The sequence below is a fragment of the Crocuta crocuta genome, unplaced genomic scaffold, assembly GCF_008692635.1.
Source record: "Crocuta crocuta isolate KB4526 unplaced genomic scaffold, BGI_CrCroc_1.0 scaffold333, whole genome shotgun sequence".
Taxonomy (NCBI): domain Eukaryota; kingdom Metazoa; phylum Chordata; class Mammalia; order Carnivora; family Hyaenidae; genus Crocuta; species Crocuta crocuta.
The window spans coordinates 4,479,701-4,503,948 of record NW_027532856.1 but is presented as its reverse complement, the minus strand read 5'-3'; the positions used below and the strand labels follow the sequence as shown (position 1 = coordinate 4,503,948).

The window sequence follows — 24,248 nt, the reverse complement described above, 5'->3', positions numbered from 1 at the left end:
GAGGCACGTTCCGTCTGCGGCGTCCCCATACCGTCAGACCAAACCACGGTGTTGCTGCCCGCCAGGTAGTATTGAGTCCTGAAAAGAAAGAAACCTGATTATCCACGATGGAATACGAAGATTCGTGTTGATCACCACAAGCAGCGTGTGGGGATTTAGAATTCGGAAAGTGTGCACTTGACAACTCAGTCTGCCGTTCTTGAGAACAAAGTGTCTAACTGTATATAACCTGAGTAACCATAAATAAGTATAAACTTAACAGTTTAATTGCTTGTCTTTCCAAAATAAGAATGGTGATGAGGGTATGATATACTGAGTAAACAAATTCACCTTTTAAAGAGTAGCATTTTATGTTTTTAGATATACTCTTTTACGTCAATATTTTGCTCTGGACAGGTTTACTCAAGGAGGGAGCAGAACTGAGGTGCCTATGAGGAGGGAATCAGAAGAATAGGATTACAATGCTGTGTGCCTGGTCAACCAGCTGGTGCTATTTTAGACATTAAAGAGAAATAAACCTCACTTGAGATGGGATAGAATGCTACAGTAGTCATGATAAATCCCTATCCGATCAATAGATAAGAATATAGCAGGAGCTGTGCTGATAAAAAGAAAAGTCCATTTGGGGCGCCTGGGAAGCTTACTAGGTTAAAGCTTCCGACTCCGGATCAGGTCACTATCTCACTCAACAGTTTGTGAGATCGAGTCCAGCAGTGGGCTCTGCGCTGCCAGCATGGAGCCTGCTTCTCAGGACCCTCTGCTTCTCTCTCTCTCTGCCCCTCCCCAGCGTGCCCTTTCTCTCAAAAATAAACAAACACTGAAAAAATATAAAGAAAAGAAAGGTCCATTTAAAAATGGAAATTAGGGCACCTGGTGTTTCAGTGGGTTAAGGCTCTGGCTATTGATTTCTGCTTAAGCCATGATCTCATGTTCCATGAAATCCAGAACTCACCATCCCCCTCCCACCCCCACCTTCCAGCTCTGCGCTGACAGCAGGGAGCCTGCTTGGAATTCTCTCCCTCTCTGCCCCTACCCCTCCTCACTTTCAAAATAAGTAAATAAATTTTAAAAACTTTAAAAATGGAAATGGTTGGGAGGAAGGAATATAATGTTTTAGTCCTTTCTCGTGGTCAAAGAAAAAAATGAGTACGAAGTTTACTTAGAAATTAAAATGAATAAAAAGACCCAACAAAGCAGCACTAATATAGAGATTTTATTTAAATTGTATTGAGTTTTTACAGCACATTGCATGTTTGTCACAACGCAACTGCACAGTTTGGATTTTTGGCCACATCATGTCACTTACACCCACAAGAGCTCTGAAAGGAGTATTTGATGAACACATCTGAGCCGAGAGCCCAGTCTCTCTCCAAGGCCATGCAGTATGTTCACTGATGGGACAGTCCCTCAAAACAGCCACACAAAGTAGACAGATACAGTCTCCTCAAATGTTACCACCAATCTTACTCCCCCTGAAAACAGGCAGAGTGAAGTGCAATGAAAGTCAAGTTAATTAAAAAGCCGCTCTTGCAACTGGCAGTAAATTTTAATGATTGAGAAAATGCTTAGGAGAATTTTACATATCAGAGACAAGGAATAGTTTGTTACTTTTTCAATGATCTCAGGAATTTCCCAGACACAAATCTCCATTATTCAACTCCATTTAAACAAGAGAAAAAAAAAAGTTCTGCTAGGCTGACCTAAATACGCCAAAACTTTTTAGGTTACATCCATGACAAGTATAAAAGCACAGATGCTTCTCTGTAGGACTGAAGAAAAGGTCAGGACAAATAACAATTCTTGTTCTAAATGCAGATCCTAGTTATTTTCAAATGAAAATTTTTTTTCTAGGAAGCGACATGAAAGTAGCAGTTAGACAGCTACCATAGTTTTAAAACAGGACAAGCCTAAGTGTAATTTACCTTTTATACATCAATGCATTAAGGAAAATGTATAAAGGAAATACTAGTGGTTTCATTATGGGTCAAGGAGACTATATCTGTCCCAACCACAGTACATGGCTATATCACTGTATCTTTTGGTTAAGTGCCACTGGTACATATTAAGATGAAACAAAACAACAACAACAAAAAAAACAATGTTTGGTCCAAATGGACACATTTTCTCTCCCAATTTTGGTATCAAGGCTTTATTCTCTTCTATTTGGGTTCCATTGTTAAGTGCACAGAAATAGACAGCAGCATTTGTACTGAAACCCTCACATACCAAACAGCATATTCTAGGAGGTAAAAACCAAATGCTAAATTCTACCCTCAAGGTGTCAAGTGTTCAGGATAAGAAGCAGTGTGACCCAGAGGAGGCAGCAGCCAAGGGAAAGACAACATGAGGGAAGTGGGCAATGGAACAACAACAACAAAAATCCATTGTTTCGTTTTCATGCCAGGAGAGGATCAAGGTGTAACTCCTGTGTTAGCACCAGGACAACTAGGAAAAGTCAGGCGCAAAGGGCAGGGCACAATCAGCAAGTATTTGACAAGGATCATTTCTGCTTTTCCCTTCTCATTCTTCACAGTGCATACCTCGAGAGCTGCCACTGAGTAACAGAGACGACTGCCTTCGCAGCTCAAAATAACCGAGTTTTGCCAGGACTGAACAGCAGCAGAGCTTTCCTCTGCTCCCAAGAATGTCTGACTCCTTAGAACTGTCCCTCTAAACTGAATATTCACTGATGTTGGCCGATGAGCCAAGTGAAAAATACAGCAAAACCTCTACTTGCTGAACCAGTCTTGAAACCAAACTCCACAGAAAGACAGAACTACTGCAACTAGAGGGAGTGCCTCTAAAGACTGAGCCTTCATGCACAGACACAGAGCACAGAGGAACAGGATATAGTTCATTTCAAATAGGATAGGAATTCCTATCTTATATACTAGAATCTGCTTTTTTCAAGGTGGAGGAGAGATGGATCTGTTTATCGCTTGGAGTTTGGTTATACTTAGGCCTTTCTATTGCTGTTTGGGGCACGTATCACCAGGCAGTATCTATGAAATCATCATCTTGTGACCCCTAGGACAAAAGCTGGAGTCACCAACTCAACATTTAGCTTTCAGACTCTGGATCTGGATCAGGACCTTTACCCCAAGGTGAGGGTCTCATCAGTAGAAGACCTCCTGCCAAACTGGAATTCCTCTGCTCCAGTCTCATGGTACCAAGGAGGATTTCTCAAGACGGTATCTTTGAGCTCTGTTATTTCACGAGCCACACCAAGGAACCTTCAAAACTACACCTGAAGCAGATCCTCCCTTCAAACCTGCTAAAATTGGACAGGTCATCTCCTCTGGCATTCAGCTGGAAGCTGTAGCAATGGGTTTCTTCAGATGTTGGCTCATGAGTTCCCTGGCACGAGATACTTGGATGTGTTCATAACAGGAGTTACAGACGAGCACTGGGTCATACAGTTGTTGATCAGGAATGGGCAGCTTCAGGTGGCAACACCCAGCACAAAATACATTCCCACAATTTCTGCCAAAGGACAAAGAGGGAAGAACTCATCAGAAATGAATGATCCTCGGGGCCCCAGGGTGGCTCAGTCGGTTAACGGTCCGACTCTCGGTTTCAGCTCAGGTCATGATCTCACAGTTCGTGAGTTCAAGGCCCACGTCAGGTTCTGTGCTGACAGTGCACAGCCTGTTTGGGATTCTCTCNATAAAAAAAAAAAAAAAAAAAGACACAAATGATACTCTAACAGGCCTTACATAAGTAAATAAAGAGAAAAGTTGGCAGAAAATAAAAGTAGTCCCTATAAAGATTATCTCCATTTTCAGATGAACTCAATTTAGCTCAGATACACGTACATCACTCCTTGATGAGCCTTATAGAACCATATAAAACATCTTACCGGCAATGGTGTCTTCGTTTGGCCAACCAGAATTCACAGTCACAGTTATAGCAATGTGATGCCATATGGTCTGGAACCCAGCGAGTCACCTAACAGAAGGCACAAGGAAAAATTCCAGGTCCTTGTCAACAAAGTGGAAGAGCAACACTGCAATAAGGAAAGCATTCAAGGAGGAAATGATGAGGTCTGTCTTTATAGTTGGCCACTACTTGCCTAAAAAGAAGACACTCACCCAGGAGAGAGTTCAGTTTATAGCATGTCACTTATCTCTGAGAAATAGGAGAATTCAGTGCTTCACAAAAGTATATTTTTCCGGACATACCTCAGTCTCTTTCTTATCAACAGGTTCCCAGCTTGCTTCTGACAGGCAGTCTTCACTGTGATCAGAGCCAAAATCTTCTATATCACTGCCATCTGACTCCTTCAAACATGTCTGAAGAACGGCAAAGACATCAGTACCATCTTCACCATCACTAACATTTACTGTTTCCTATGCATTAGGTACTATTCTAAGTATATTACATGCATGAACTTCTTTAATTCTTCCCAAGAATCTTACGACGTATATTATTATTGCTATTATTATTATCATCCTTATTTGTAAAATAAACTAATAAAACTAAGCAGTGAGAAAGTTAAGAGATAGTTAAGTAGTAAATGTAGATTTTAAACCTGGTACAGTTGACCCTTGAACAACACAGGTTTGAACTGCACAAGTCCACCTGTATGAAGAGATTTTTCAATAAATATAGTATAATACCACGAATGTATTATTTTCTCTTCCTCATGATTCTTAGTAACATTTTTTCTCCAGCTTACTTTATTGTAAGAATGCAACATACAATACATCTAACATACAAAATATATGTTAAATGACTATATTATCAGGTTTCAGGTCAACAGTAGGCTATTAGGAGTTAAGTTTTGGGGGACTCAAAAGTTGTATGTGGATTTTCGACTACCTAAGGGTTTGACACCCTAACCCCTATATTGTTCAAAGGTCAAATGTATTTTGGATTCAGACCCATGCTCTTAACCAATATGTTTTATCATAGCATGGACATATTTCTCATTACATGCTAAACCAGGGATTCACGGGGCGCCTGGGTGGCTCAGTTGGTTAAGCATCCAACTTCGGCTCAGGTCATGATCTCACAGTTTGTGGGTTCAAGCCCCACGTCAGGCTCTGTGCTGACTGCTAGCTCAGAGCCTGGAGCCTGCTGCAGATTCTGTATCTCCCTCTCTCTCTGACCCTCCCCTGCTCACACGGTCTCTCTCTTGCTGTTTCTCTCTCTCTCTCAAAAATAAACATTTTAAAAAGTTTAAAAATTAAAAAAAAAAAAAAACAAAACAAAACCAGGGATTCACAAACTATGGCCCACAGTCCAAATCTAGCCCACTGCCTGTTTTTGTAAATCAAGTTTTACTGGAAGACCGCATACTCGCTTTTTTACGTATTGCCTATGGCTGTTTTTGCACTGTGACAGCGGAGATGAACAGCTGGGGCAGAGAATATATATCCCACAAAGTCTGATGTATTTAATATATGGCCCTTTACCAAGAAAGTTTGCTGGCTACTGTTCTAAATCAACACTCTGAATATTAAGAAGTTGTTAGCCTTGACCATCCCATCCCAGTAAGTGGGCAGCAGGCAAGTGGGAATGTCTTAACAGGAGGAAATGTCTGTGTTGGTGGCAGGATGCTGTGGCCAAGAAACTGACTCCTAGAAGCTTCTTAAGAACTGTGTGCCCACTCTGTGCTGACTGCCACCTCAGAGCCTGGAGCCTGTTTCAGTCTGTGACTCCCTCTCTCTCTGACCCTCCCTTACTCACGTTGTTTCCCTCTCTCTCTCCTAGAAATAAAAAAAAAAANATTGTCTGCCCAAATCTGAAGGCTCCCAACACAGCAAAGCTTCGATAGTCTTCATCATCTCTCACTTGGATTATTCCAAAACATCTTAACCAGCCTCCCAACCTGGCTTTCAAGTGCCTCATCCACTTAACACACCACTGCTAGAACAGTATTCTTAAAATACAAATCTGATGGGGCACCTGGGTGGTTCAGTGAGTTAAGAGTCTGACTCACTTGGTTTTGGCCCAGGTCTGGATTTTGGAATTCATGAGTTTGAGCCCTGCATCTGGCTCCACACTGACAGAATGGAGAGCCTGTTTCAGATTCTCTCTTTCTCTCTCTCTCTGGCCCTCCTCCACTCATGTGCTCACTCACACTCTGTCTCTCTCAAAATAAATGAATAAACTTAAAACTATTTTAATTTAATTTTTTTTTATAAATGGTTTTATTTCTGAGAGAGACAGAGAGACAGCGTGAGCAGGGGAGGGTCAGCAAGAGAGGGAGATACAGACTCTAAAACAGGCTCCAGGATCTGAGCTGGCTGTCAGCACAGAGCCCGACGCGGGGCTCGAACCCACGAACCGTGAGATCATGACCTGAGCTGAAGTCAGACGCTTAACCAACTGAGCCACCCAGGCGCCCCCAAAAAATACCAATCTGGGGTGCTTGCGTGGCTCAGTCAGTTACGTGTCTGACTTCGGCTCAGGTCATGATCTCACAGCTCATGAGTTTGAGGCCCGTGTCAGGCTGTCTGCTGTCAGCACAGAGCCCACTTCAGATCCTCGGTCTCCCGATCCTCGGTCTCCCTCTCTCTCTGCCCCTCCCCTGCTCTCTCTCTCTCTCTCAAAAGTAAACATTGGGAAAAAAAAATACAAATCTGATCATGATTCTCAGTGGCCAAAAATCATGCTGCCTTGAGGGGAGAATCCACACAAGAAGGGATCTCAAGCTGATCTTTCCAATCCCTGTCTACTTCTCCAATATCAGCTCCCACCTCACTGCCCAATCCCTCCTCCATGGCCCCAGCACACCTGTACATGCACATGTGTGCACACGTGCACATGTGAGCACATACACATGTCCCCTTATCCCTTTGTTCAAGCCATCATTATCAGAGTAATTATTGCCTCCATGCTTTTGAGAATGGTACTTCCTTTTCACTGTCTACCTAGCCAAATATGACAAAATCTTCTGCACTCACCTCAAGTATTATCTTCTCAAGAAGGCCTTCACTGCACCCTAGCCCCAAACACCTGATGCTTCCTTCCAGAATAACTTTTAAAAAATCATTCTAGTTATCTGCTTATCTCTCCTATAGACTGTGTAGACTGTGAGCTCCTTGAGAGCAGGTACTATGTCCTTCATCCTACAGACCAACCACCTAACACAGTGGCACACAGCAAGTACCCAATGAATAAACGTTGAATGGATGGAAGGCTGGATGGAGAGAATAAATAGAGAAACAGCAGCAGTGAATACTTACAAAATCATCCTCGTAGTCCATGGGGGGCTCTGCTGGAGGGGCACAGCAGTGACGGATATCCAACCTCATCTGAAGCTCACGCACCTGTCGACGTAGCTGCTCTACCTCTTGCTTGTACCCTGCTTCGATTTGCCGTAATCTATGCTGAATCACATCCGTGGGAAAGGGCAGTCCATCATCATCCAGATAGAGAGGAGGCACTGGAGAAGGGCAGCTCAGTGGAACAGGCTTTGAGCTGGAGACCTGCTTGGGGTGACCGGACAAGCACATCCGGTTGTTTTTTCCCCCTGGACCAGTACAGTGTCCATTGGAATGACTAGAACAGACCGGTGATTTCACCCCTTCTCTCTGAGCCCATTGGCCCCCAAAGCAGGGTCCTGTGGCCCGCAACTGCTTATTGCTTGACCTCTTGCTACAACAGCCATAGGAGAGCAGCCGCCGAGGGGTGGTCTCCCCACTTGGGAATGAAGTCACCATTCCTTGGAAGCTATCCCAGTTAGATCCTAAAAAGGAAAACTCACTGATCTGGCTCTGAGAAATTGGCTTTCGGGCCCATTCCAATGGCACTTTCCCAAAGCGAGGATTTTCCAATAACTGCCCATTCCTATTATTCCCTCTTTTGCCAGTGTGTTCCTCCCTATGAATCATATCTGGCACAGAGCTGGGCTGTTCCTGGTGGGAGCTCCTTGCCACAGGCCTTGGGGGATCTTGGCTGAGGAAGTCAGTGCTTGGCTCTGAAGGAGTCTGGCAGGTAGCACTCAGTGGATTGCAAAGGGTACCCAGACTGTGATCTGGAGCACATCCGGAGGGCACACCTAGCATGGAATCTAGCAGGGCCTGTTGGGGGGCACCTGAAATGGAGTCCTGGGAAGACTCAGGAAAATCACAAACTCCATTCCATTTGTTGGAAATGACTTCGGAGAGTGCACTAACAGCTTCTTTCTCAGGACAACGCTCAGGTGGCTCCTCCATGCCATCTAAAGTCCTACTCAGCTCGTCATGGGCAGGAGGGTCTAGAGCTGGGGCCTCAGTCTCTTCCAGAACTTTGATCTCGGGATCAGAGGTGTTGCTCTTCATTTCCTGGGGCACTGCAGTACTAAGCAATTTAGAACTTGGAGAGCAGCTTCTCTGACTCTTGAAAGGTTTATTGCTCAAGTAGTCTTTCTGGCTGCTGGGCAGAGGGGAAGGAAGACCCATTTCTCCTACAGTCTGCTGAGGACCTCCTACCCCAGATTCCACAAAGGTCTCTGAGCCCTCAGGATTGCTGTGCCAGGGCTCCAGGCTTGCTCTGGCCTCCTGACAGTGGTTATTCAGGTTAGGGTCACTGGATGTGCGAGTCAGGGGGCTGCTTGTGTCACAGGCAGAAAGCAGATCGTCCATAGATCTGGTTTTAGGTAATCTGGAAAGACAAACACACCTCCAGGTCAGCAAATGGGAGCTACCTCCAATATGCAGAATCAGGCCATTGAAGCAACATCAAAGCCAGAGCTGACAAGACGTAACATTTAAGATTTCAAACAACCAATGTTCATTGCAATAAGGCTACTCTGCAAAAAGTGAAGGACATGAACTCTGTCCTCCAGAACTTAAGATCTGCCCCCAACTTTTATCAGTCCTCACCCTACACAATCTCCCGAGCAATCTCAACCACTCCATGGTTGCAATGCTTTCTGTGTTGATGCCATCTAAATCTACTATGCTAGCCAGGACTATACCTGAGCCTTAAATCTCATGTCCAACTACTTCTATAACACACGGTAGGATGGAAGAAAGACAGTTTTGGAGCCAGACGATACTGGTTCTGACAATGATTAGCCACATGACTCTACGAAAGTTATTTAACCTTTCAGACATGTACTATCCTCCTCTATGAAATGATCATCATGGATTATACCTTATAGAGATGCTATGAGGATTCAAACTATAAGCAGACAAGAACAGACTTACGAAGACTACATTCACGACTTCTTATTTTTACTGCCTTCCTTGTCAGAAATGATCCCTCCATCACAGTTGTAACCAGCACAGCCCTTTACAACCCCTTAGCAGCAGCGCAAGCCTCAGAGTCCTAAGTCACCATGGGAAATTCCCCTAGCAGAAGGCACTCAAAAGAGTTCTAGAAGCATTCGTGCACACCAAATGGGTAACAGACGTTTTCAAGAATGTCTGATTCTTAACACATTTCAAAAGTCCTTTGAGCAACAAAACCTTGAGGGAAATTTGCCAGGAAACAGTGGAAACTTAACTGGACTCTTATTTTCAGATGCCTCCGTCAGTCCAGCTCATACAGAAAAATCCCTAAAGCTGGAGTTAAAATATAGCTGATTTTTTAAGTGTTTGGTTGTTGAAACTTATGGGATTTTTTTTAGTTTGTTTTTTAAAAATGTTAATTTTGAGGGGCGCCTGGGTGGCTTAGTCGGTTAAGCGTCCGACTTTCGCTTAGGTCATGATCTCGCGGTTCGCGGGTTCGAGCCCCGCGTCGGGCTCTGTGCTGACTGCCAGCTCGGAGCCTGGAGCCTGTTTCAGAGTCTGTCACTCCCTCTCTCTCTGACCCTCCCCTGCTCACGCTGTCTCTCTCTCTCTCCTAGAAATAAATAAAACGTTAAAAAAATTTTTAAAAAATGTTTATTTTGAGAGAGATCACACGCACGTGTACAAGTGGGAGGAGGGGCAAAGAAAGAGGAGAGAAACCCCAAACAGGCTCCGAGATATCAACACAGAGCCTAACTCAGGGCTCAGTCCTGTGTACCANCAGGCTTTGTGCTGACAGCTCAGAGCCTGGAGCCTGCTTCAGATCCTGTGTCTCCCTGTCTCTCTACCGTTCCTCCACTCATGCTTGCTTGCTCGCTCGCTCGCTCTCTCTCTCTCTCTCAAAAATAAAATTAAAAACATTAAAAAAATTTTTAAAAAGAGTCAGACACTCAACCACTGAGCCACTCAGGTTTAAAAAACATCTTATTATGTTTTTTAAATATTTTTATGTGTGATTTTACTTCTGTGATCAGTTTTGATTTTGTGTGTGTGTGTGGTATGAAATTCCAGGAAGGCAACAGCAATGGTTATGATTACAGTCTCTGGAGTCCCAAAGCCTGGGCTCAAATCCCGGCTTGGCAATTTTTTAACTATGTGACCTTAACTTCTCTAAGCCTCTGTCCCCTCATCTATCAGAGAAAGGTAATAGTATCTACTTCTTTTTTTTTTTTTTAATGTTTTATTTATTTCTGAGAGAGCATGAGCAGGGGAGGGTCAGAGAGAGAAGGAGACACAGAATCTGAAACAGGCTCCAGGCTCTGAGCTAGCTGTCAGCACAGAGCCCGATGCAGGGCTCGAACCCAGGAACCATGAGATCATGACCTGAGCTGAAGTCAGACACCTAACCGACTGAGCCACCCAGGCGCCCCATCTACTTCTTAAAGCCATCGTGAAGATTAAACAAAACAATCCACTTCAAAGCACATTGCTCAATACTTTCTATACTACCAAACTTACTATTTACTTGTTTCTCTCCTGCTATAAAAGTGCCTTGAGGGGAGCACTGTCTCTTATTTGAACCCCCAGCATTGGCCAATCAAACAATTTGAGGAATAAGTAAGTGAGCTTAAAATCTAACATCAAGTATCCATAGTTGGGTACCAACTGAATGAAACAGACCAGTGGGATTCAATATTTGGCGTACATTAGGAGCTCCTCTGGATCTTCTAGATATATAGACAACCAGGCCCATCTAAGACCCTATGAATGAGAATGGCCAAGAGCGAGACCCAGGCATCTGTATTTTTAAAAAGTACCAAAGCTAACTTTGTTCCCCCCCATCCTTTATTTTGTTTTACTTTTTTATTATGGAAACTTTCAAACATACAAAAGAAGTAGAAGACCTCTCATGTATTCTTGACCCAGATTCAATAGTATCAACAGTCTGCCATCCTCCACAGCTAATTACTACCTACACAGAAGGTTTAATCACTAATACTGGTAGAGACAATAATGCCCGAGGAGTTTAAAACAAAGACAACTCATTCAACTAGAGTGGTCAAAGAAAGCTACATAGAAAAGGTAGGATTTGAGCTGGGTATAGCAGAATGTGTTGTACTTTAATGGAAAAAGAGAAAAGAGTGTCAACAGGATATTTTTGATCTAGAGAAAGGTAGAACCAAAGGTAAGTCAGGCCAGCTGTTAAACAAAGCATTTTTTTTTAATTTGCATGGTATTTAGTCCTCCAAATCCAAGTCTCCATCTTGAACTGCCTATAGCACACCTTCTCTTTGCTAATATTTCAATCCCAAACTTCCTGTATCTATCTCTTCCTCCCCGAACTGACCTGTCTTCTCAACTTCCCAACGTCTTTAGGTTGGTACTAATATCCNCTCGAACCCACGAACCGCGAGATCATGACCTAAGCGAAAGTCGGACGCTTAACCGACTAGGCCACTCAGGCGCCCCTATCCATGCAGCTTCTAAGCTCAGGAACTCGAGACCTTTCTTTGATGGATCCTCTTTACTCTTCACTTCTAACCTCCCACACTCAGTCACTTCATAATCTGCTAATGACTCCTCTTCAAGGATTGTTTTTTTATAATTTTTTTTTTATGTCTTTATTTTATTTTGAGAGACAGAGACAGAGACAGAGAGCAAGTGGGGGAGGGGCAGAGGGAGAGGGAGACACAGAATCCGAAGCAGGCTCCAGGCTCTGAGCTGTCAGCACAGAGCCTGATGTGGGGCTCGAACCCACGGACTGTGAGATCATGTGAGATCATGACCTGAGCCGAAGTCGGATGCTTAACCAACTGAGTCACCTAGGCGCCCCTAAGGATTTTAATCCTTTCTCTTTTCCAAGGACTCTTCCCCTCATGTCTGAATTACAACAGCGTTGGCTGTTTTCTGTGTCTCCCACTACTCAGCTCAGTGATTTGTTCTCCAAAAATCCCATGGTCACCAGGTCACTATGACTTCCTACAATGACTTCCTATTGACAACTGAATCAAACTCCTTAGGGTAATGCTTAAAGCCCTCAACGAACTATCCTGTATTTCTTTCTTTCTATTCCTCAGAATGGCCCCTTCCTAACCCCTGCCAGCTCCAAAGAGGTTCTTCTTTTGTTCTCTAAATTATCTCTCATGTAGGGGTGCATGAGTGGCTCAGTTGGTTGAGCGTCCAACTTTGGCTCAAGACATGCTCTCACAATTCATGGGTTCGAGCCCCACATCAGGATCTGTGCTGACAGCTCAGAGCCTGGAACCTGCTTCAGATTCTGTGTCTCTCCCTCTCTCTGTCCCTCCCCTGCTCATGACCTATCTCTTTTTCTCTCAAAAATAAACTTTAAAAAATTGTTTTTAAGCAAAACAAACCAAAACAACTAACTCTCATGCATCCAATTCCTTTGGTCCCCTCTCCACTACCTTGTTACCAGGTACTCCATTCATTTGTTTGTTCATGTAAGCCTTTGTTAAAGCACCTATAATGAGCAAGGCCCTGCGCCAGATGCTAGAGAACAAAAAAGCCAAGATTTCTTGTTTGATCTTCCATTAAAACTTCTCTGAGTAAACAGTCACCAAATGACCCCTTTCCGACTTCTCATTTCTCTAATAGCTTTGAACTACAAACATTCTTATTTGCTTGGATGCTGACTTAGAACTATTCTCTAGTAGCAGTTCTCCTACATCTATCTTATTACAGCTTTTAAAGAATACTTAAATAGAATCAATATCTTGTATTTCTTTGGTACAGCCCTTAAACCTAGTATTGGGCAACTAGTAGGTTTAAAAAAACACTTATTGAATCAAAAAATTAGGAAGTAACTTTAAGGCAGTGATTTTTACACAAGTCACAGAACTTACTGAGAATCTGATAAAAAGCTCTGGGTCCTCTCCTCGGCAAAGTAAGCTTATGAACCTATACCCAAATCTGCATAGTTTGGGGAAGAAGGAAAATCACAGAATTCCTGAAGCCTAGCCATGGGGCTGCTGACCATGGACTCAAGACCCTAAAATCAATAATTTGGGGGGATGGGTTTTTTGTTTTCCTTTATAATATTCAACCAATAATTTAAGCTATATTTTTAACTTTAAAAGTCTTCCGCCAGGGTGACTCAGTCGGTTAAGTGTCAGACTCTTGATTTTGGCTCAGGTCATGATCTCACAGCTTGTGAGATCAAGCTCCACATCAGGCTCCATGGTGACAGTGCAGAATCTCTCTCTCTGCCCCTCCCCTGCTCACACACGGCATGCACTCTCTCTCTCAAAATAAATAAACTTTAATAAATAAACAAACAAATAAATAAAAATCTTCCACCAAGAAACAAAGATCAAAATTCTAAAGGTACATATCCTTTAAAGCCAGTACTTTCATTTCTAGAAATTTATCTGGCAAAAATACTACCATAAAGATACATATATAAGGTGATACTACTGAACTGTACACCTAAAAATGGTTCAGATGATGAGGTGCCTGGGTGGCTCAGTCAGTTAAGCGTCTGAATCTCGGTTTCGGCTCAGGTCACGATCTCACGGTTTTGTGAGCTTGAGCCCCGTGTTGGCCTCTGTGTTGACAGCACAGAGCCTACTTGGATTCTCTCTCTCTCCTATTCTCTCTGCCCCTCCGCCACTCGTGCTGTCCCTCTCTCAAAATAAATAAACTTTACAAAATTATTACAAAAATGGTTTGGGGCACCTGAGTGGCTCAGTCGGCTGAGCGTCTGACTTCGGCTCAGGTCATGATCTCGTGGTTTGTGGGTTCGAGGCCTGCGTTGGCCTCTGTGCTGACAGCTCAGAGCCTGGAGCTCCTTCAGATTCTGTATCTCCCCCTCTCTCTGTCCCTCCCCTGCTCACGCTCTGTCTCTGTGTGTCTCTCAGTAATAAATAAAAACATTTTTTTAAAAATAAAATAAAAACTTAAAAATTAAAAAATGGTTCAGATGGTAACTATTATGTGTATTTTACAACTGTTTTAGAAAACTTACACATAGTTAAGGATGTTAATTAAAGCACTCCCAGTAATTATTTTTAAAACATCACCTGAATGACCAATAGGAAACTGGTTATATAAATTATGCTACACTCTAATTTTAGGCTAACATATTCAGCCACTGAAGCAATAAAACAGCAGCTTTATATGTACTTTACAGGGGTGGCAGCCTAATATAAAGTGGGAAAGACAATTTGCACATCAATATGCAAAACATGGTTCTGTTTGTGTATTTTATTTTGCTGTGGTTTATTTATTTATTTATTTTTTAAAGTTTTTAATTTTATTTCTAGGGGAGAGAGAGAGAGAGAGAGAGAGAGACAATGTGCGCAGGAGAGGGTCAGAGAGAGAAGGAGTCACAGACTCCGAAACAGGCTCCAGGCTCTGAGCTGGCAGTCAGCACAGAGCCCGACGCGGGGCTCGAACCCACGAACCGCGAGATCATGACCTAAGCGAAAGTCGGACGCTTAACCGACTAAGCCACCCAGGCGCCCCTGCTATGGTTTATTTATTTTTAAAACAGAGAAAGCATGAGTAGGGGAGGGGCTGAGAGAGAGAGAAAGGCAGGGGAGGATAGAGGATCCAAATCAGGCTCCATGCTGATAGCAGCGAGCCCAGCTTGAACTCACGAACCTCGAGATGATGACCTGAGCTGAAGTCTGCCACTCAACCAACTGAGCCACCCAACTGCCCCAATTTTTGTATTTTAAAAACGTTTCTATATGAAAGCATGGATACATTTATGTAGACATAAACATCAGGAAAGACAAGCACGAAAGTCTTAGTAGCAGACAGATACCTATGGGGACAAGGATCAGGGAGGAAGGACTTTCATTTTCTACTTTTACATTGTTCAACTTTTTTTAAAGATGGGAACATGTGCTACTCTTATAATGTAAACAACACTGATTGTACTTCCCCCAGATATTCAGCCAGAAGATAACTCTAATTTTTATGTTTCCCTTTAAATTCTGGCCCTTTGGGTGACCTGGGTGGCTCAGTTGGTTGAGCATCCAACTCTTGATTTTTGGCCCAGGTGGTAATCTCACAATTCGAGGGACTGAGCCCCACATCAGGCTCTGTGCCGGTGACAAGGAGCCTGCTTGGAATTCTCGCTCTCCTCTCTCTGCCTCTCCCCAGATCACCTTCTTTTTTTTCCTCTCTCTCTCTCTTTCTGTCTCAAAATAAATTAAAACATTAAAACTTTAAATTCTGACCTTTACCTGCAGGAGAACATGAAGGCCATCCCTCTTCTGGGAACCCATTTCTCTGAGAATCAGATGCTTTTGGAAGTGCCCCAATCAATGCCTTCTATCAGTGAACATAAATCAAGCCCATTCCCATAAACCTTCCTGAAATAGTCCTTTCTGTTCTGTTCTCCTGTCCCTTGCTTGGCTACGTCACACAGGGTGAGAGCAGCTCCAGGAAAGAAGGTTAACCCAATCTTAAGAGAGGACCTCGAAGACACACAGAGTGCACTCCAGCCTAGCTACAAGCCCTAGGCCAAGTTTCTCCTTCAACTTCAACTCCTTCAAGAAGTTGTTTTCAACAACTCATAAAAGAACATGAGGCTAGACACAAAGCAGTATTGCCTTCCTGGTGGAGAGAGAAGAGAGCAAGAAAGTTACCTGTCCAGAGAACGGCCAGAAAATTCCTGGCTCTGAGCCACTGGGGAAAGGTAAAGATCCATGGTCTCTTCCCCAAGTGTACACGGAGACGACGCTGGCAGATAAACAGCTGTCCAGAGGTGGAGGGCCCGGACGTGACACACAGGATGCAGGACCTAGGGAAGCAGTGCCGTATGAGTGTCTCGTGAGCTGTTCCGGGCCCCTCTTCCTTCCCTAAGCTTTTGGCTCTATGTTCTCCCCACTGACTCAGCCCGTTCTCCTTAGTCTCCAAGCAGCACCGACAGGATAAGGGCTTGGACTTACCATGTCTGAGCCAGGTGTGTAGAGGAAGTTATGGAAGTTCTTATTGCCAGCTCGCAGGAGAGCCCACACAGAGCAGGTCCGCTTATAGATGTTGCGCTTCTCTCGCTCCCAAGGGTTGTTGGCCAGGAACGTGCCGTAGAGGCAGGAGTATGTGTGCTGCACCAGCTTTACCTAGAGGGCCAAAACAGCTTGCACCTGGGAGCCTCGGCCACCTCCCCCCGACCCTGGCCACGGGCTCCAGGACTTACCAGGAATGCTTCATTAAACTCAAACAGGCAGGGGAACTGCTTGAGCAGCTGATGGACAGAATCAAGCCACTGGAGGAACACAGGGCATTGCTCATTTTGGTCCTCTGCATTCTCCTGGTGGCCACAGCGATCTCCAAACTTGTGCCCAAAATCCAGCCAGTCAGATTCTACTAAAACTTGGAAGCCCTGCAAAAGAGAGTCTAAGCATAGGCCCTTCTGGAAAGGCTGGCATGTTACTCCCCTGGGGATGCCCAAAGCGAGGAGCTGGCAGCTTCAGAGCAGAGCAGAACCGATCCTAGGACCCAAAGCCACCAATGGCCTCCACTGAAAGATCCCCAAGCCAGATCCAGAAGGCCCAGAGCTTTCCCCGCCCCCCTATCCTTTCCCACTCAACCCCACTCAATACCTCCAACGTCCTATAATACGGGTCCAATAGTATTTTGGCCAGGGCTACAATCTGTGGCGTCCGGTCCCAGCCGTCTGAGCAGTGTACCAGCACAGGCCTGCCTTCCCGGTCTACGGTATTAGCCACAAGCACGGCTGCCTTCAGCATCACCGACAAGTGCTGTAGCCATTTGGTGCTCTCCAGGGCCGACAACCAGCTATGCAAGAGCAGAAATCAAGTCTGTCACTGAGGGCGCTGAGGCTCCAACAGTCTCTCCCTGGCCCATGGCCAGCCACACCTAATGGGGTCCCTAATGAGGGCTGGAGCCAAGAGGTCCAGTCCATGGCTCTTCCGCCAGGAGATATCCAGCAGGAAAGGAAGACAAGACCTGAGGCAGACACGAGACTTGGGACCGAGGGAGGAATGGGAAACATCGCTTGCACATTTAGCCATTCTTTCCCCAGTTCTCTGTGTTCTTTAAGTAGGACACAGGATCCACACAAAGGGAACCCAGTGTCCTGTGGCTGTTCCAAGGTGTTGGCTGAAAAGCAGAAGTGCTCTTGGAACTGGCCCGCTACACCCAGGCCCTCGGGTCTCCTGTACCTCGTACTTCCCAGCTCCCTCTCTCACCTCCTAAGAACTAGAACTGGGTGAAGGACACAAGGGAGAATGGAATTGGGGCAGGGACCACCTACTTGCTGGGGTCAGGCATCTGGCTACACACAGCCCGAAGGTACTGGAAGCTGTTCCGGATGGCATGGATGTTGGCCATTCCCATGAACACGACCTCACAGTTGGGATAGTATTCTGTAGACATGCAGAGGAGAGTGAAGCATGAGGGCACGTCCTGGAAACAGGCATCCAGGACAAGTGGGCGGGGCTTCCCTGGCAGGGCAGACCACTTGTGTCTGGATCCTCACGAGCCATATACTAATGGTAGTGATGATGTTAACGACAGATGACAGTCATAGTACTACTCGCAATGACAATATAGTAAACTCTCAACATATAGTAGCTGCTCTAGGCCCATCATTGTTATTCTCATCCCCATTTGACAGGTAAGAAAACAAAACTTAAGATTAAGCAATTTAGTCATAGCTAGTTAAGTGGCAGAGTCTTGAGTCCAAGCCAAGTTGTTTAGCTCTTTCCACTACACGAGCTGCCCCCAGGTCCCTCCTCACCAAAGCCACCCAGAGCACAGACTGGCTGCAGACACCGGGGTAACAGCAGTACCTTCACACTCACAGCCTCCACCCTTCGCCCGGTTGGCCACAGCCGCCGTGTAGGATCGAGCATCCAGGATCAGCAGTTTCTGGGGGGCCGCTGTGCTCTCCACTCCAGAGCATGCAGTCAAGGAGGAATCTAAACCCGCGGCGGGAGCAGACCCTGGGTCAGCCAGCCCAGCCTCACCCTACCCGGGGACACTCCCTTTCAGAGAAGAAGACATACAACTAGAGTCCCCTGCCACCCCACAGCCTCCCAAAGGGCAGGGACCCTGGCGCCCTGTGTGTTGTCATCTTCTTCCCATCCTCTCACTGGGGACTCCCTGAAAGCCAGAGAGGCCAAGGTGGGGGCCTGGCCCCCAGGGCGTCAGCACCACCCACCCCTTACCGAAGTCAGTGTCGCATGTCTCGCTGGCATCACTATTCCCAGTGCTGAGGGAGCCCCCAGTGGCCCTTGTCCCCGGGTCCAGAGCACAGGCTTTAGCGATGGACGTGACCAGGTACTCATCATCAGCATTGCGCCAGCCCCACCAGCTGATCTCGGGCTGGCTGCAGCGGGCGATCGCGGCCCCATTGCGAAGGTGTCTGACAGAACAGAAGAAGCCATCATGCCCTTGCCAGGGGCAGCCCCCACCCCCCCAGGCCTACTACCAAGGCCCCAGGAGCCAGACCAAGAACTAAGATCTCCAGAGTCAACAGGGGCTACCCGTTCACCTAGGCCATGATAATAACCACCAAGAGCCCCTGACATATCGAGAGGGCTTTACAGTTTACAAAGCGCTCTCACACACATTTCTCAACTGGGCTGTGTTGCCAAGGTGACCTTGACTTCTTGAATCTGCACAGCACCTGCTCCAGGTACAGACAGACACCCAGCAGGAGAGCCAGCCTGAGCCCAGAGCGCAACAACTCCAAGCCTCCTAGCTACTACCTGCCTCGCTCTAATGTTAGCTCTCATGTTCTGCTGCAGGGGACCCACAAGCTTTTTCAGACAGAAACAAACAATAAATGTGCAGCTTCACACATCATAGCCACTCTCTGTCACACATTCTTCTTTCTGGGTTTTTTTGGTTTTTTTTTTTAAAAAAAAACTTTTTAAAAATGTAAAAATCATTCACAGCTCTGGGCTGTACATAAAGCAGGCTGCAGGCTAGATTTGGTTCACAGGGAACAGTTTGGTGACCCTTCTTCTAACACAACATTTTACACACACACAGATACACACACACACACCCTCCAAAAAAAAGTAAAGTGAATGGATTCTCCAAAAGCCTCATCTTTAGGAGAAAAAAATTGAGGCAGTTCTTGATTTGAAATTATTTCATTCCCTGCAGGGTGTCAGTTCCCAGTCAACCAGGCCAAATCTCCAGTCTTGACTCTTTATTGCATAAAGAGTGTCCTCCCTACTTCCTGTCCCCACTGCCTCACCTATACACAACCACGGGGATCCGCTTCCAGGAACGGAAGGAAGCCACGTTCTCCAGCTCTTTGTCTGTGATCCACACAGGAACCAGCAGCTTCTGGGGGTAACTGGGGCACAATCTGCGAACAGAACAGGTGGGATCACCAAGCCTGATCAAGACATGTGATGACAAGATCCCCAGGGATGGCTTTGTGAGTCAGGAGTCCTCCTCTCTCACAGAAGCAGCTGTCCCCGGCAAGGTCGAAGTCTAGGTGGGTATTTTGGTTCCCCCATCCCTGCCCTCTCACTTGTAGTTGCTGTTGATGTGGGAGACTCTCCAGACATTCTGCAGATCGAAGCCCATCCTCGCGAGCTCAGCCTCCTGGCGACATCGTATGTGCTCTCCTGCAACACAGCCCCCACGCCTGTCAGTATCCGAGGGAACCACGGCTGGGAGTGAAGGAGGGTTAAGAACCAAGAGACAGGAAGTCTCCCAAAGAAAACAGCCGGGCCTTACCTGGCTGACACAGGTGGGTGTGCTGGTCCTCCTCGGTCAGCCCCAGGCACCAGGCGTGGTAGGCAAAGGCAAAAAGGTCTTCAGGCTTGGCAGGTCTCGCCGTGGCCCGGCTTAGCCGTGACAGCCACTCTTGGCACTGCTTGAAAGTGGAGAAGTGGCACCTGCCAGGCAAGAAGCCCCAGAGTGAGACAAGAGGCAGGTGTGCACTGGGGCCATAAGGGTCAAAAACAAGGCCACATGAAGGCTGCGGGGAGAAGAGGCTTTAAAGCAGGAAGTAAGGCATGGGATCCTGGGGGGGACCAGGGACACTGGCGAACACCCTAGAGAATTTACCTTTGTGACGATTCTCTTCCCAAGAACTCCAGTCCTTGAGACATCAGTCCCCTTCTAATGGGGGCCCTACCATTTCATTTCTCGTATCAAATCTAAATGCTACCGCATGTCCCTGAAGGTCTGCTACTCCACGTTGCCTCCCATGACTCCGGCTTCAGAAAGGAAGTCCTGTCCCATCATTCCTGTCTCCTTCTTTCTTCACTTCTGCTTGATTATGCCTCGTCTTGGCCAAGCCACATCCTACTGACACTCTGAAGATAGCTCTGGTCACAACTCTTCTTTGGAGCCTTCCCAGCCCACACCATTTTAAGGCCCCTTCCTCTTTTATTCTTAATACACTTAGAGTATTAAGCAGTACATTTTTTCATAGCATACTGCCACTATTAAATCTTCCTTCAGCAACCGGACCTCAACCTCCCTGAAGGGAAGGCCACTGTGGATTCTCCTGAATCCCTACAGACCTGAGCACCTAACAGCCTTTAAACTAGGCATTCTTTTAATAATCCTCGGAGTCATTCCAGACTCCTTTTTCTCTCATATCCAATCCGAGAGCAAATTCTGTCATCTCTACCTTAAAAAATCTGACCACTCCTCACCAGTTTGACCACTACCACCCTCGCCAGGCCACCATGCTCTCTCACTTGGCTAAATGCAATAGCTTGACTATTCCCTCGGCTTCTGTCCTTACTTTTTCCCCCGACCCCCTTCCATTTATTCACGATATAGCAGCCAAAGCAATTCTATAAAACATGAATCAGATCACATCTTTCCTTTGCAGTCAAAGGAAACCCTGAAGTGGTTTCTCATTTCCCTCAAAGTAAGAGCCAGTCATTATGACGGCCTGACACCCCCTTACCTCTCAGATCTTATATTCCACTACCCTCACCCACACTTCATTCCAGCTACACTAGCTTCCTTGCTATTCTTCAAATATGCCAGGTACATACCCACCTCAGGACCTTTGCGCTCACTGTTCTCTCCCTGTCTCTGGCACCCTCTTCACCCAAATACCCACATGGTCACTTTCTTTAGGCCTTGACTCAAATGTCACCTTTGCAATGCAACCTTCTGTGATCACATTGTTTAAAGCTACAAACTTCACCCCCAAAGCACTCCAGATCACCTTTATCTGCTGTATTTTTCACCTTTCATTTACCATCATTTCCCATATTTTACTCATTATTTACTGTTGCTATCTCCCCACTGGAATATTAGCTTCATGCAGGTAAGAAATTTCGTCTCTGTTCCCTGCTGTATTTCCAGTGCTTAGAACATTCTGCTATAGAGGAGAGTACTCGATAAATGTTAAGTGAATTAATAAATGAGCCGATAATAATGTAAGTGCTGTACGCCAACCCTAGGTGCTTTCACACACAGTATCCTGTTTAACCCTTATGGCAACCCCATGAGCTACACATTATCCCCATTTTTCCAGGTCAAGATACTTGTGGGCCAGGAAACTGACCTCCCAACCTAGACAGGGCTTCTACCTTTTCTTCCAAATGGGGAAAACAAGGCAGGATTTTTCCCTTCTTGCTGCAGAGGAACCCCGCATCCGAGAGGCCCGGGCAGGCCTCGGGCAGAGGCCTGAGTGCAGCCCCGCTGTTCTCACCTCACCACTTTGGAGTCCTTGCAGGCGATGTGCAACTGGAACATGTCCCGGCTCTCCACACTGTCAATCATCCGGAGGGGGACCTTTAGAGGAAGGGCGAACTGAAGCTCAGGTCCCCACTCCCGTCACTCGTCATGCCCACCCCAGCCCAGATGCCGATATATCAATACTAGGGAGGAAACCCACATTTCCTCAGGGCCAGTTAAGTGCCTAGGAACTGTGCTGGGTCCTCTACATACAGGACCTTAATTAATAACCACAAGAACCCTGTAAGCCAGGTGTTTTCACGACAAATTATTAGGGAAGAAACTGAGCCTGAGTTGGGTGACTTGACCAAGGCCACACAGTTGGCAAGTGGCACTCTTCCAACAATGCCACTGCACCCCTTAGAAGGCCAGCAACAGAGTAAAGGAAAGGGAGAAGAGGGGATGAAAGAATGAGAGAGAGGCAGAAAGGCAGACCTATAATTAGGAGAATAAGGCAGGAAAATAGAAGTTTGGTGAGAAAAAGAAGGGAACCCCAACTGTTTGGAGACACGATCCAGTAGAGTATTGGAACAATCCCACCTTGAAGCAGGCAGGGATTGTGCCGTGGCTGTGGGAGAATAAGACAGGAACTCACGTTGATGACAGAATCTTTAAACTTGATATGCAGTCGGTAGTTGGAGATGGCAATGAGGGCATCAGCTGCCCGGCCCAGGAACTCCACTCCCTCACCCTGCAGCACTGTAAAGGGCACCTGTCGGGGGGCAGAGGAACCCTCAGTCCAGAAGTGAGTCACCTCTCCATTCCCCTCCCCAAACCCCCATCTGTGGGATTCCCTCTTGAAAAGCTGGGCCAAGGCAGAACAGAAGAGTCCTCTCCACGGTAACAGCACCAGGCAACAGCGGTACAGGAAAGCTGCCTTTCCTTCCCTGGGGCCAAAGGCTCTACAACGCACATATAGACAGATTCCCCTCCCTCCAGAGACCTGGAAACAGGAAGCCAAAGCCCAGCACTAGATTCCCCTGGAGATATTTTTTTGAGGGGAGGGAGGGAAGGGTGTTTTTAATTGGGCAGAGTCCCACCCCCCGCCCTGGGCCCATAACTCCTCCTTACCTGCAGATTCTCCTCCTCTTTCACTAGTTCCTTGGGGGGGAACAGATCCTTGGCTTGGATGTACTCCAGGCTGGGGGGCCCCTCCTCACCCTGTGGGGAAGGCCTCAGGCCCTAAGTCACCGGGCTCCATTTGACCCATTAGGTCTCATTCTGCTCCCCTCCCCTCAACAAAGCAGGATACATCCCATACACACTTGTAAAGGTTCTGGTCACCGGAGGAGAGAAAAGAGGTCTGGCTTGGTTGGGGCAGGGGAGTACTCAAGCCTATTAAGCCTCAGGTAAGAGTCAGGTCCAAAGAGGAACTGGGAATCTGCACTCCTCAAAGAGCACAGAACCAAAGAGAATCAAAATTTCCCAAATGGAAGAAGAGAGAAAACGAAGAAAAAGACTAATGTAAGGCTAAGACAGAAGTGGGAATGGGAAGTGCTGCCCTGAGAAAAAGGAACCAGGTGTGGTGGGTGGCTTTAGAGACGGGAGGGAAAACAGGCACCTAGGATCTGGTAGGTGAAGGAGACAAAGAGGACTGGGTTGGGGGATTCAGTCCCATGCCTCTAGAGGGCCTTCATGGTTGCTTTCAAAAGGAGGACGTGTTTTGGAGCTGAGCTTATCTCCCAGCTAGGACCACACTGCTAAAGAGCCCCCATCACCTGCCAAACAACCTGCCCTGCCTGCTGATCAGAGGGGAATTCCTAAGGAATAACCACAGCGGGGAAAAGTAACTCCTCTCTCAACCACCAGGGAGGGGTGAAGAGGGGATCCACGCCACCTGGGAGAAACTGGGAGACCCAAGGAAGGCCAGGGGACAGAGAGAGGAGGCCTGGCAGCCACCCACGAGGGATGGGGGAGGGGGGCGGTGAGAGGGAAGGATGGGAACATCTGAGAGGACAGATGGGGGAAGCTGGGAAGGAGCATTTAGCCACAGGGGGGAGGAGGGGAGGACTGGGAATGATGCAGAGGTACGGAGCCCTGCAGAGGCAGGGAAGATGGAGAAGAGAGGCTGTCTGGGGGACAGTCAAGGAGAAAAGACTGGCGTGTCAGGTGAGGGATGGAGTGGTGGAAGGGGGAGGGGACTGGAGCCAGGGAAACAGCTCAGACATTCTCTGTTCCCCCGACCAGCCCCCTAACATCCCAGCCACATCCCACATCCCCATGCAAGGATGCAGCGGGTGGGACCAAGATGGAGAGGCGGAGGTAAAGGGATGTACCCCCTGCAGGGCGGGGCCCGGAGATCTGCAGTCAAGGGCAGTGGCTCTGGGGCCAAGATGGGTCAAGAATTTCCATCCCCGGCCTTCCACATTCCCCGGCACCCGAAGATGAAAGCAAGTCCAAGAAAGAAAAGGGAACCAC

At 46.6% G+C, this 24,248-nt stretch overlaps 1 protein-coding gene across 1 annotated transcript in view; it reads right to left on the bottom strand.

Annotated features, from left to right (window-relative positions):
• Nucleotides 1–1,198: 1,198 nt before the first annotated feature.
• Nucleotides 1,199–24,248, bottom strand: part of MTMR4 (myotubularin related protein 4) — a 26,355-nt gene continuing 3,305 nt past the window's right edge. Inside the window, exons 3-19 of the mRNA XM_077745529.1 lie at nt 22,902–22,991; nt 22,426–22,542; nt 21,805–21,887; nt 19,860–20,020; nt 19,651–19,747; nt 19,369–19,482; nt 18,329–18,525; nt 17,951–18,079; nt 17,413–17,524; nt 16,739–16,934; nt 16,333–16,518; nt 16,085–16,255; nt 15,782–15,936; nt 7,194–8,592; nt 4,182–4,292; nt 3,860–3,948; nt 1,199–3,483 (exon numbers count right to left, since the gene is read on the bottom strand). Coding sequence (XP_077601655.1) covers nt 3,306–3,483; nt 3,860–3,948; nt 4,182–4,292; nt 7,194–8,592; nt 15,782–15,936; nt 16,085–16,255; nt 16,333–16,518; nt 16,739–16,934; nt 17,413–17,524; nt 17,951–18,079; nt 18,329–18,525; nt 19,369–19,482; nt 19,651–19,747; nt 19,860–20,020; nt 21,805–21,887; nt 22,426–22,542; nt 22,902–22,991 — 3,585 coding nt within the window. The 3' untranslated portion in view covers nt 1,199–3,305. The remainder of the gene's footprint in view (nt 3,484–3,859; nt 3,949–4,181; nt 4,293–7,193; nt 8,593–15,781; nt 15,937–16,084; nt 16,256–16,332; nt 16,519–16,738; nt 16,935–17,412; nt 17,525–17,950; nt 18,080–18,328; nt 18,526–19,368; nt 19,483–19,650; nt 19,748–19,859; nt 20,021–21,804; nt 21,888–22,425; nt 22,543–22,901; nt 22,992–24,248) is intronic.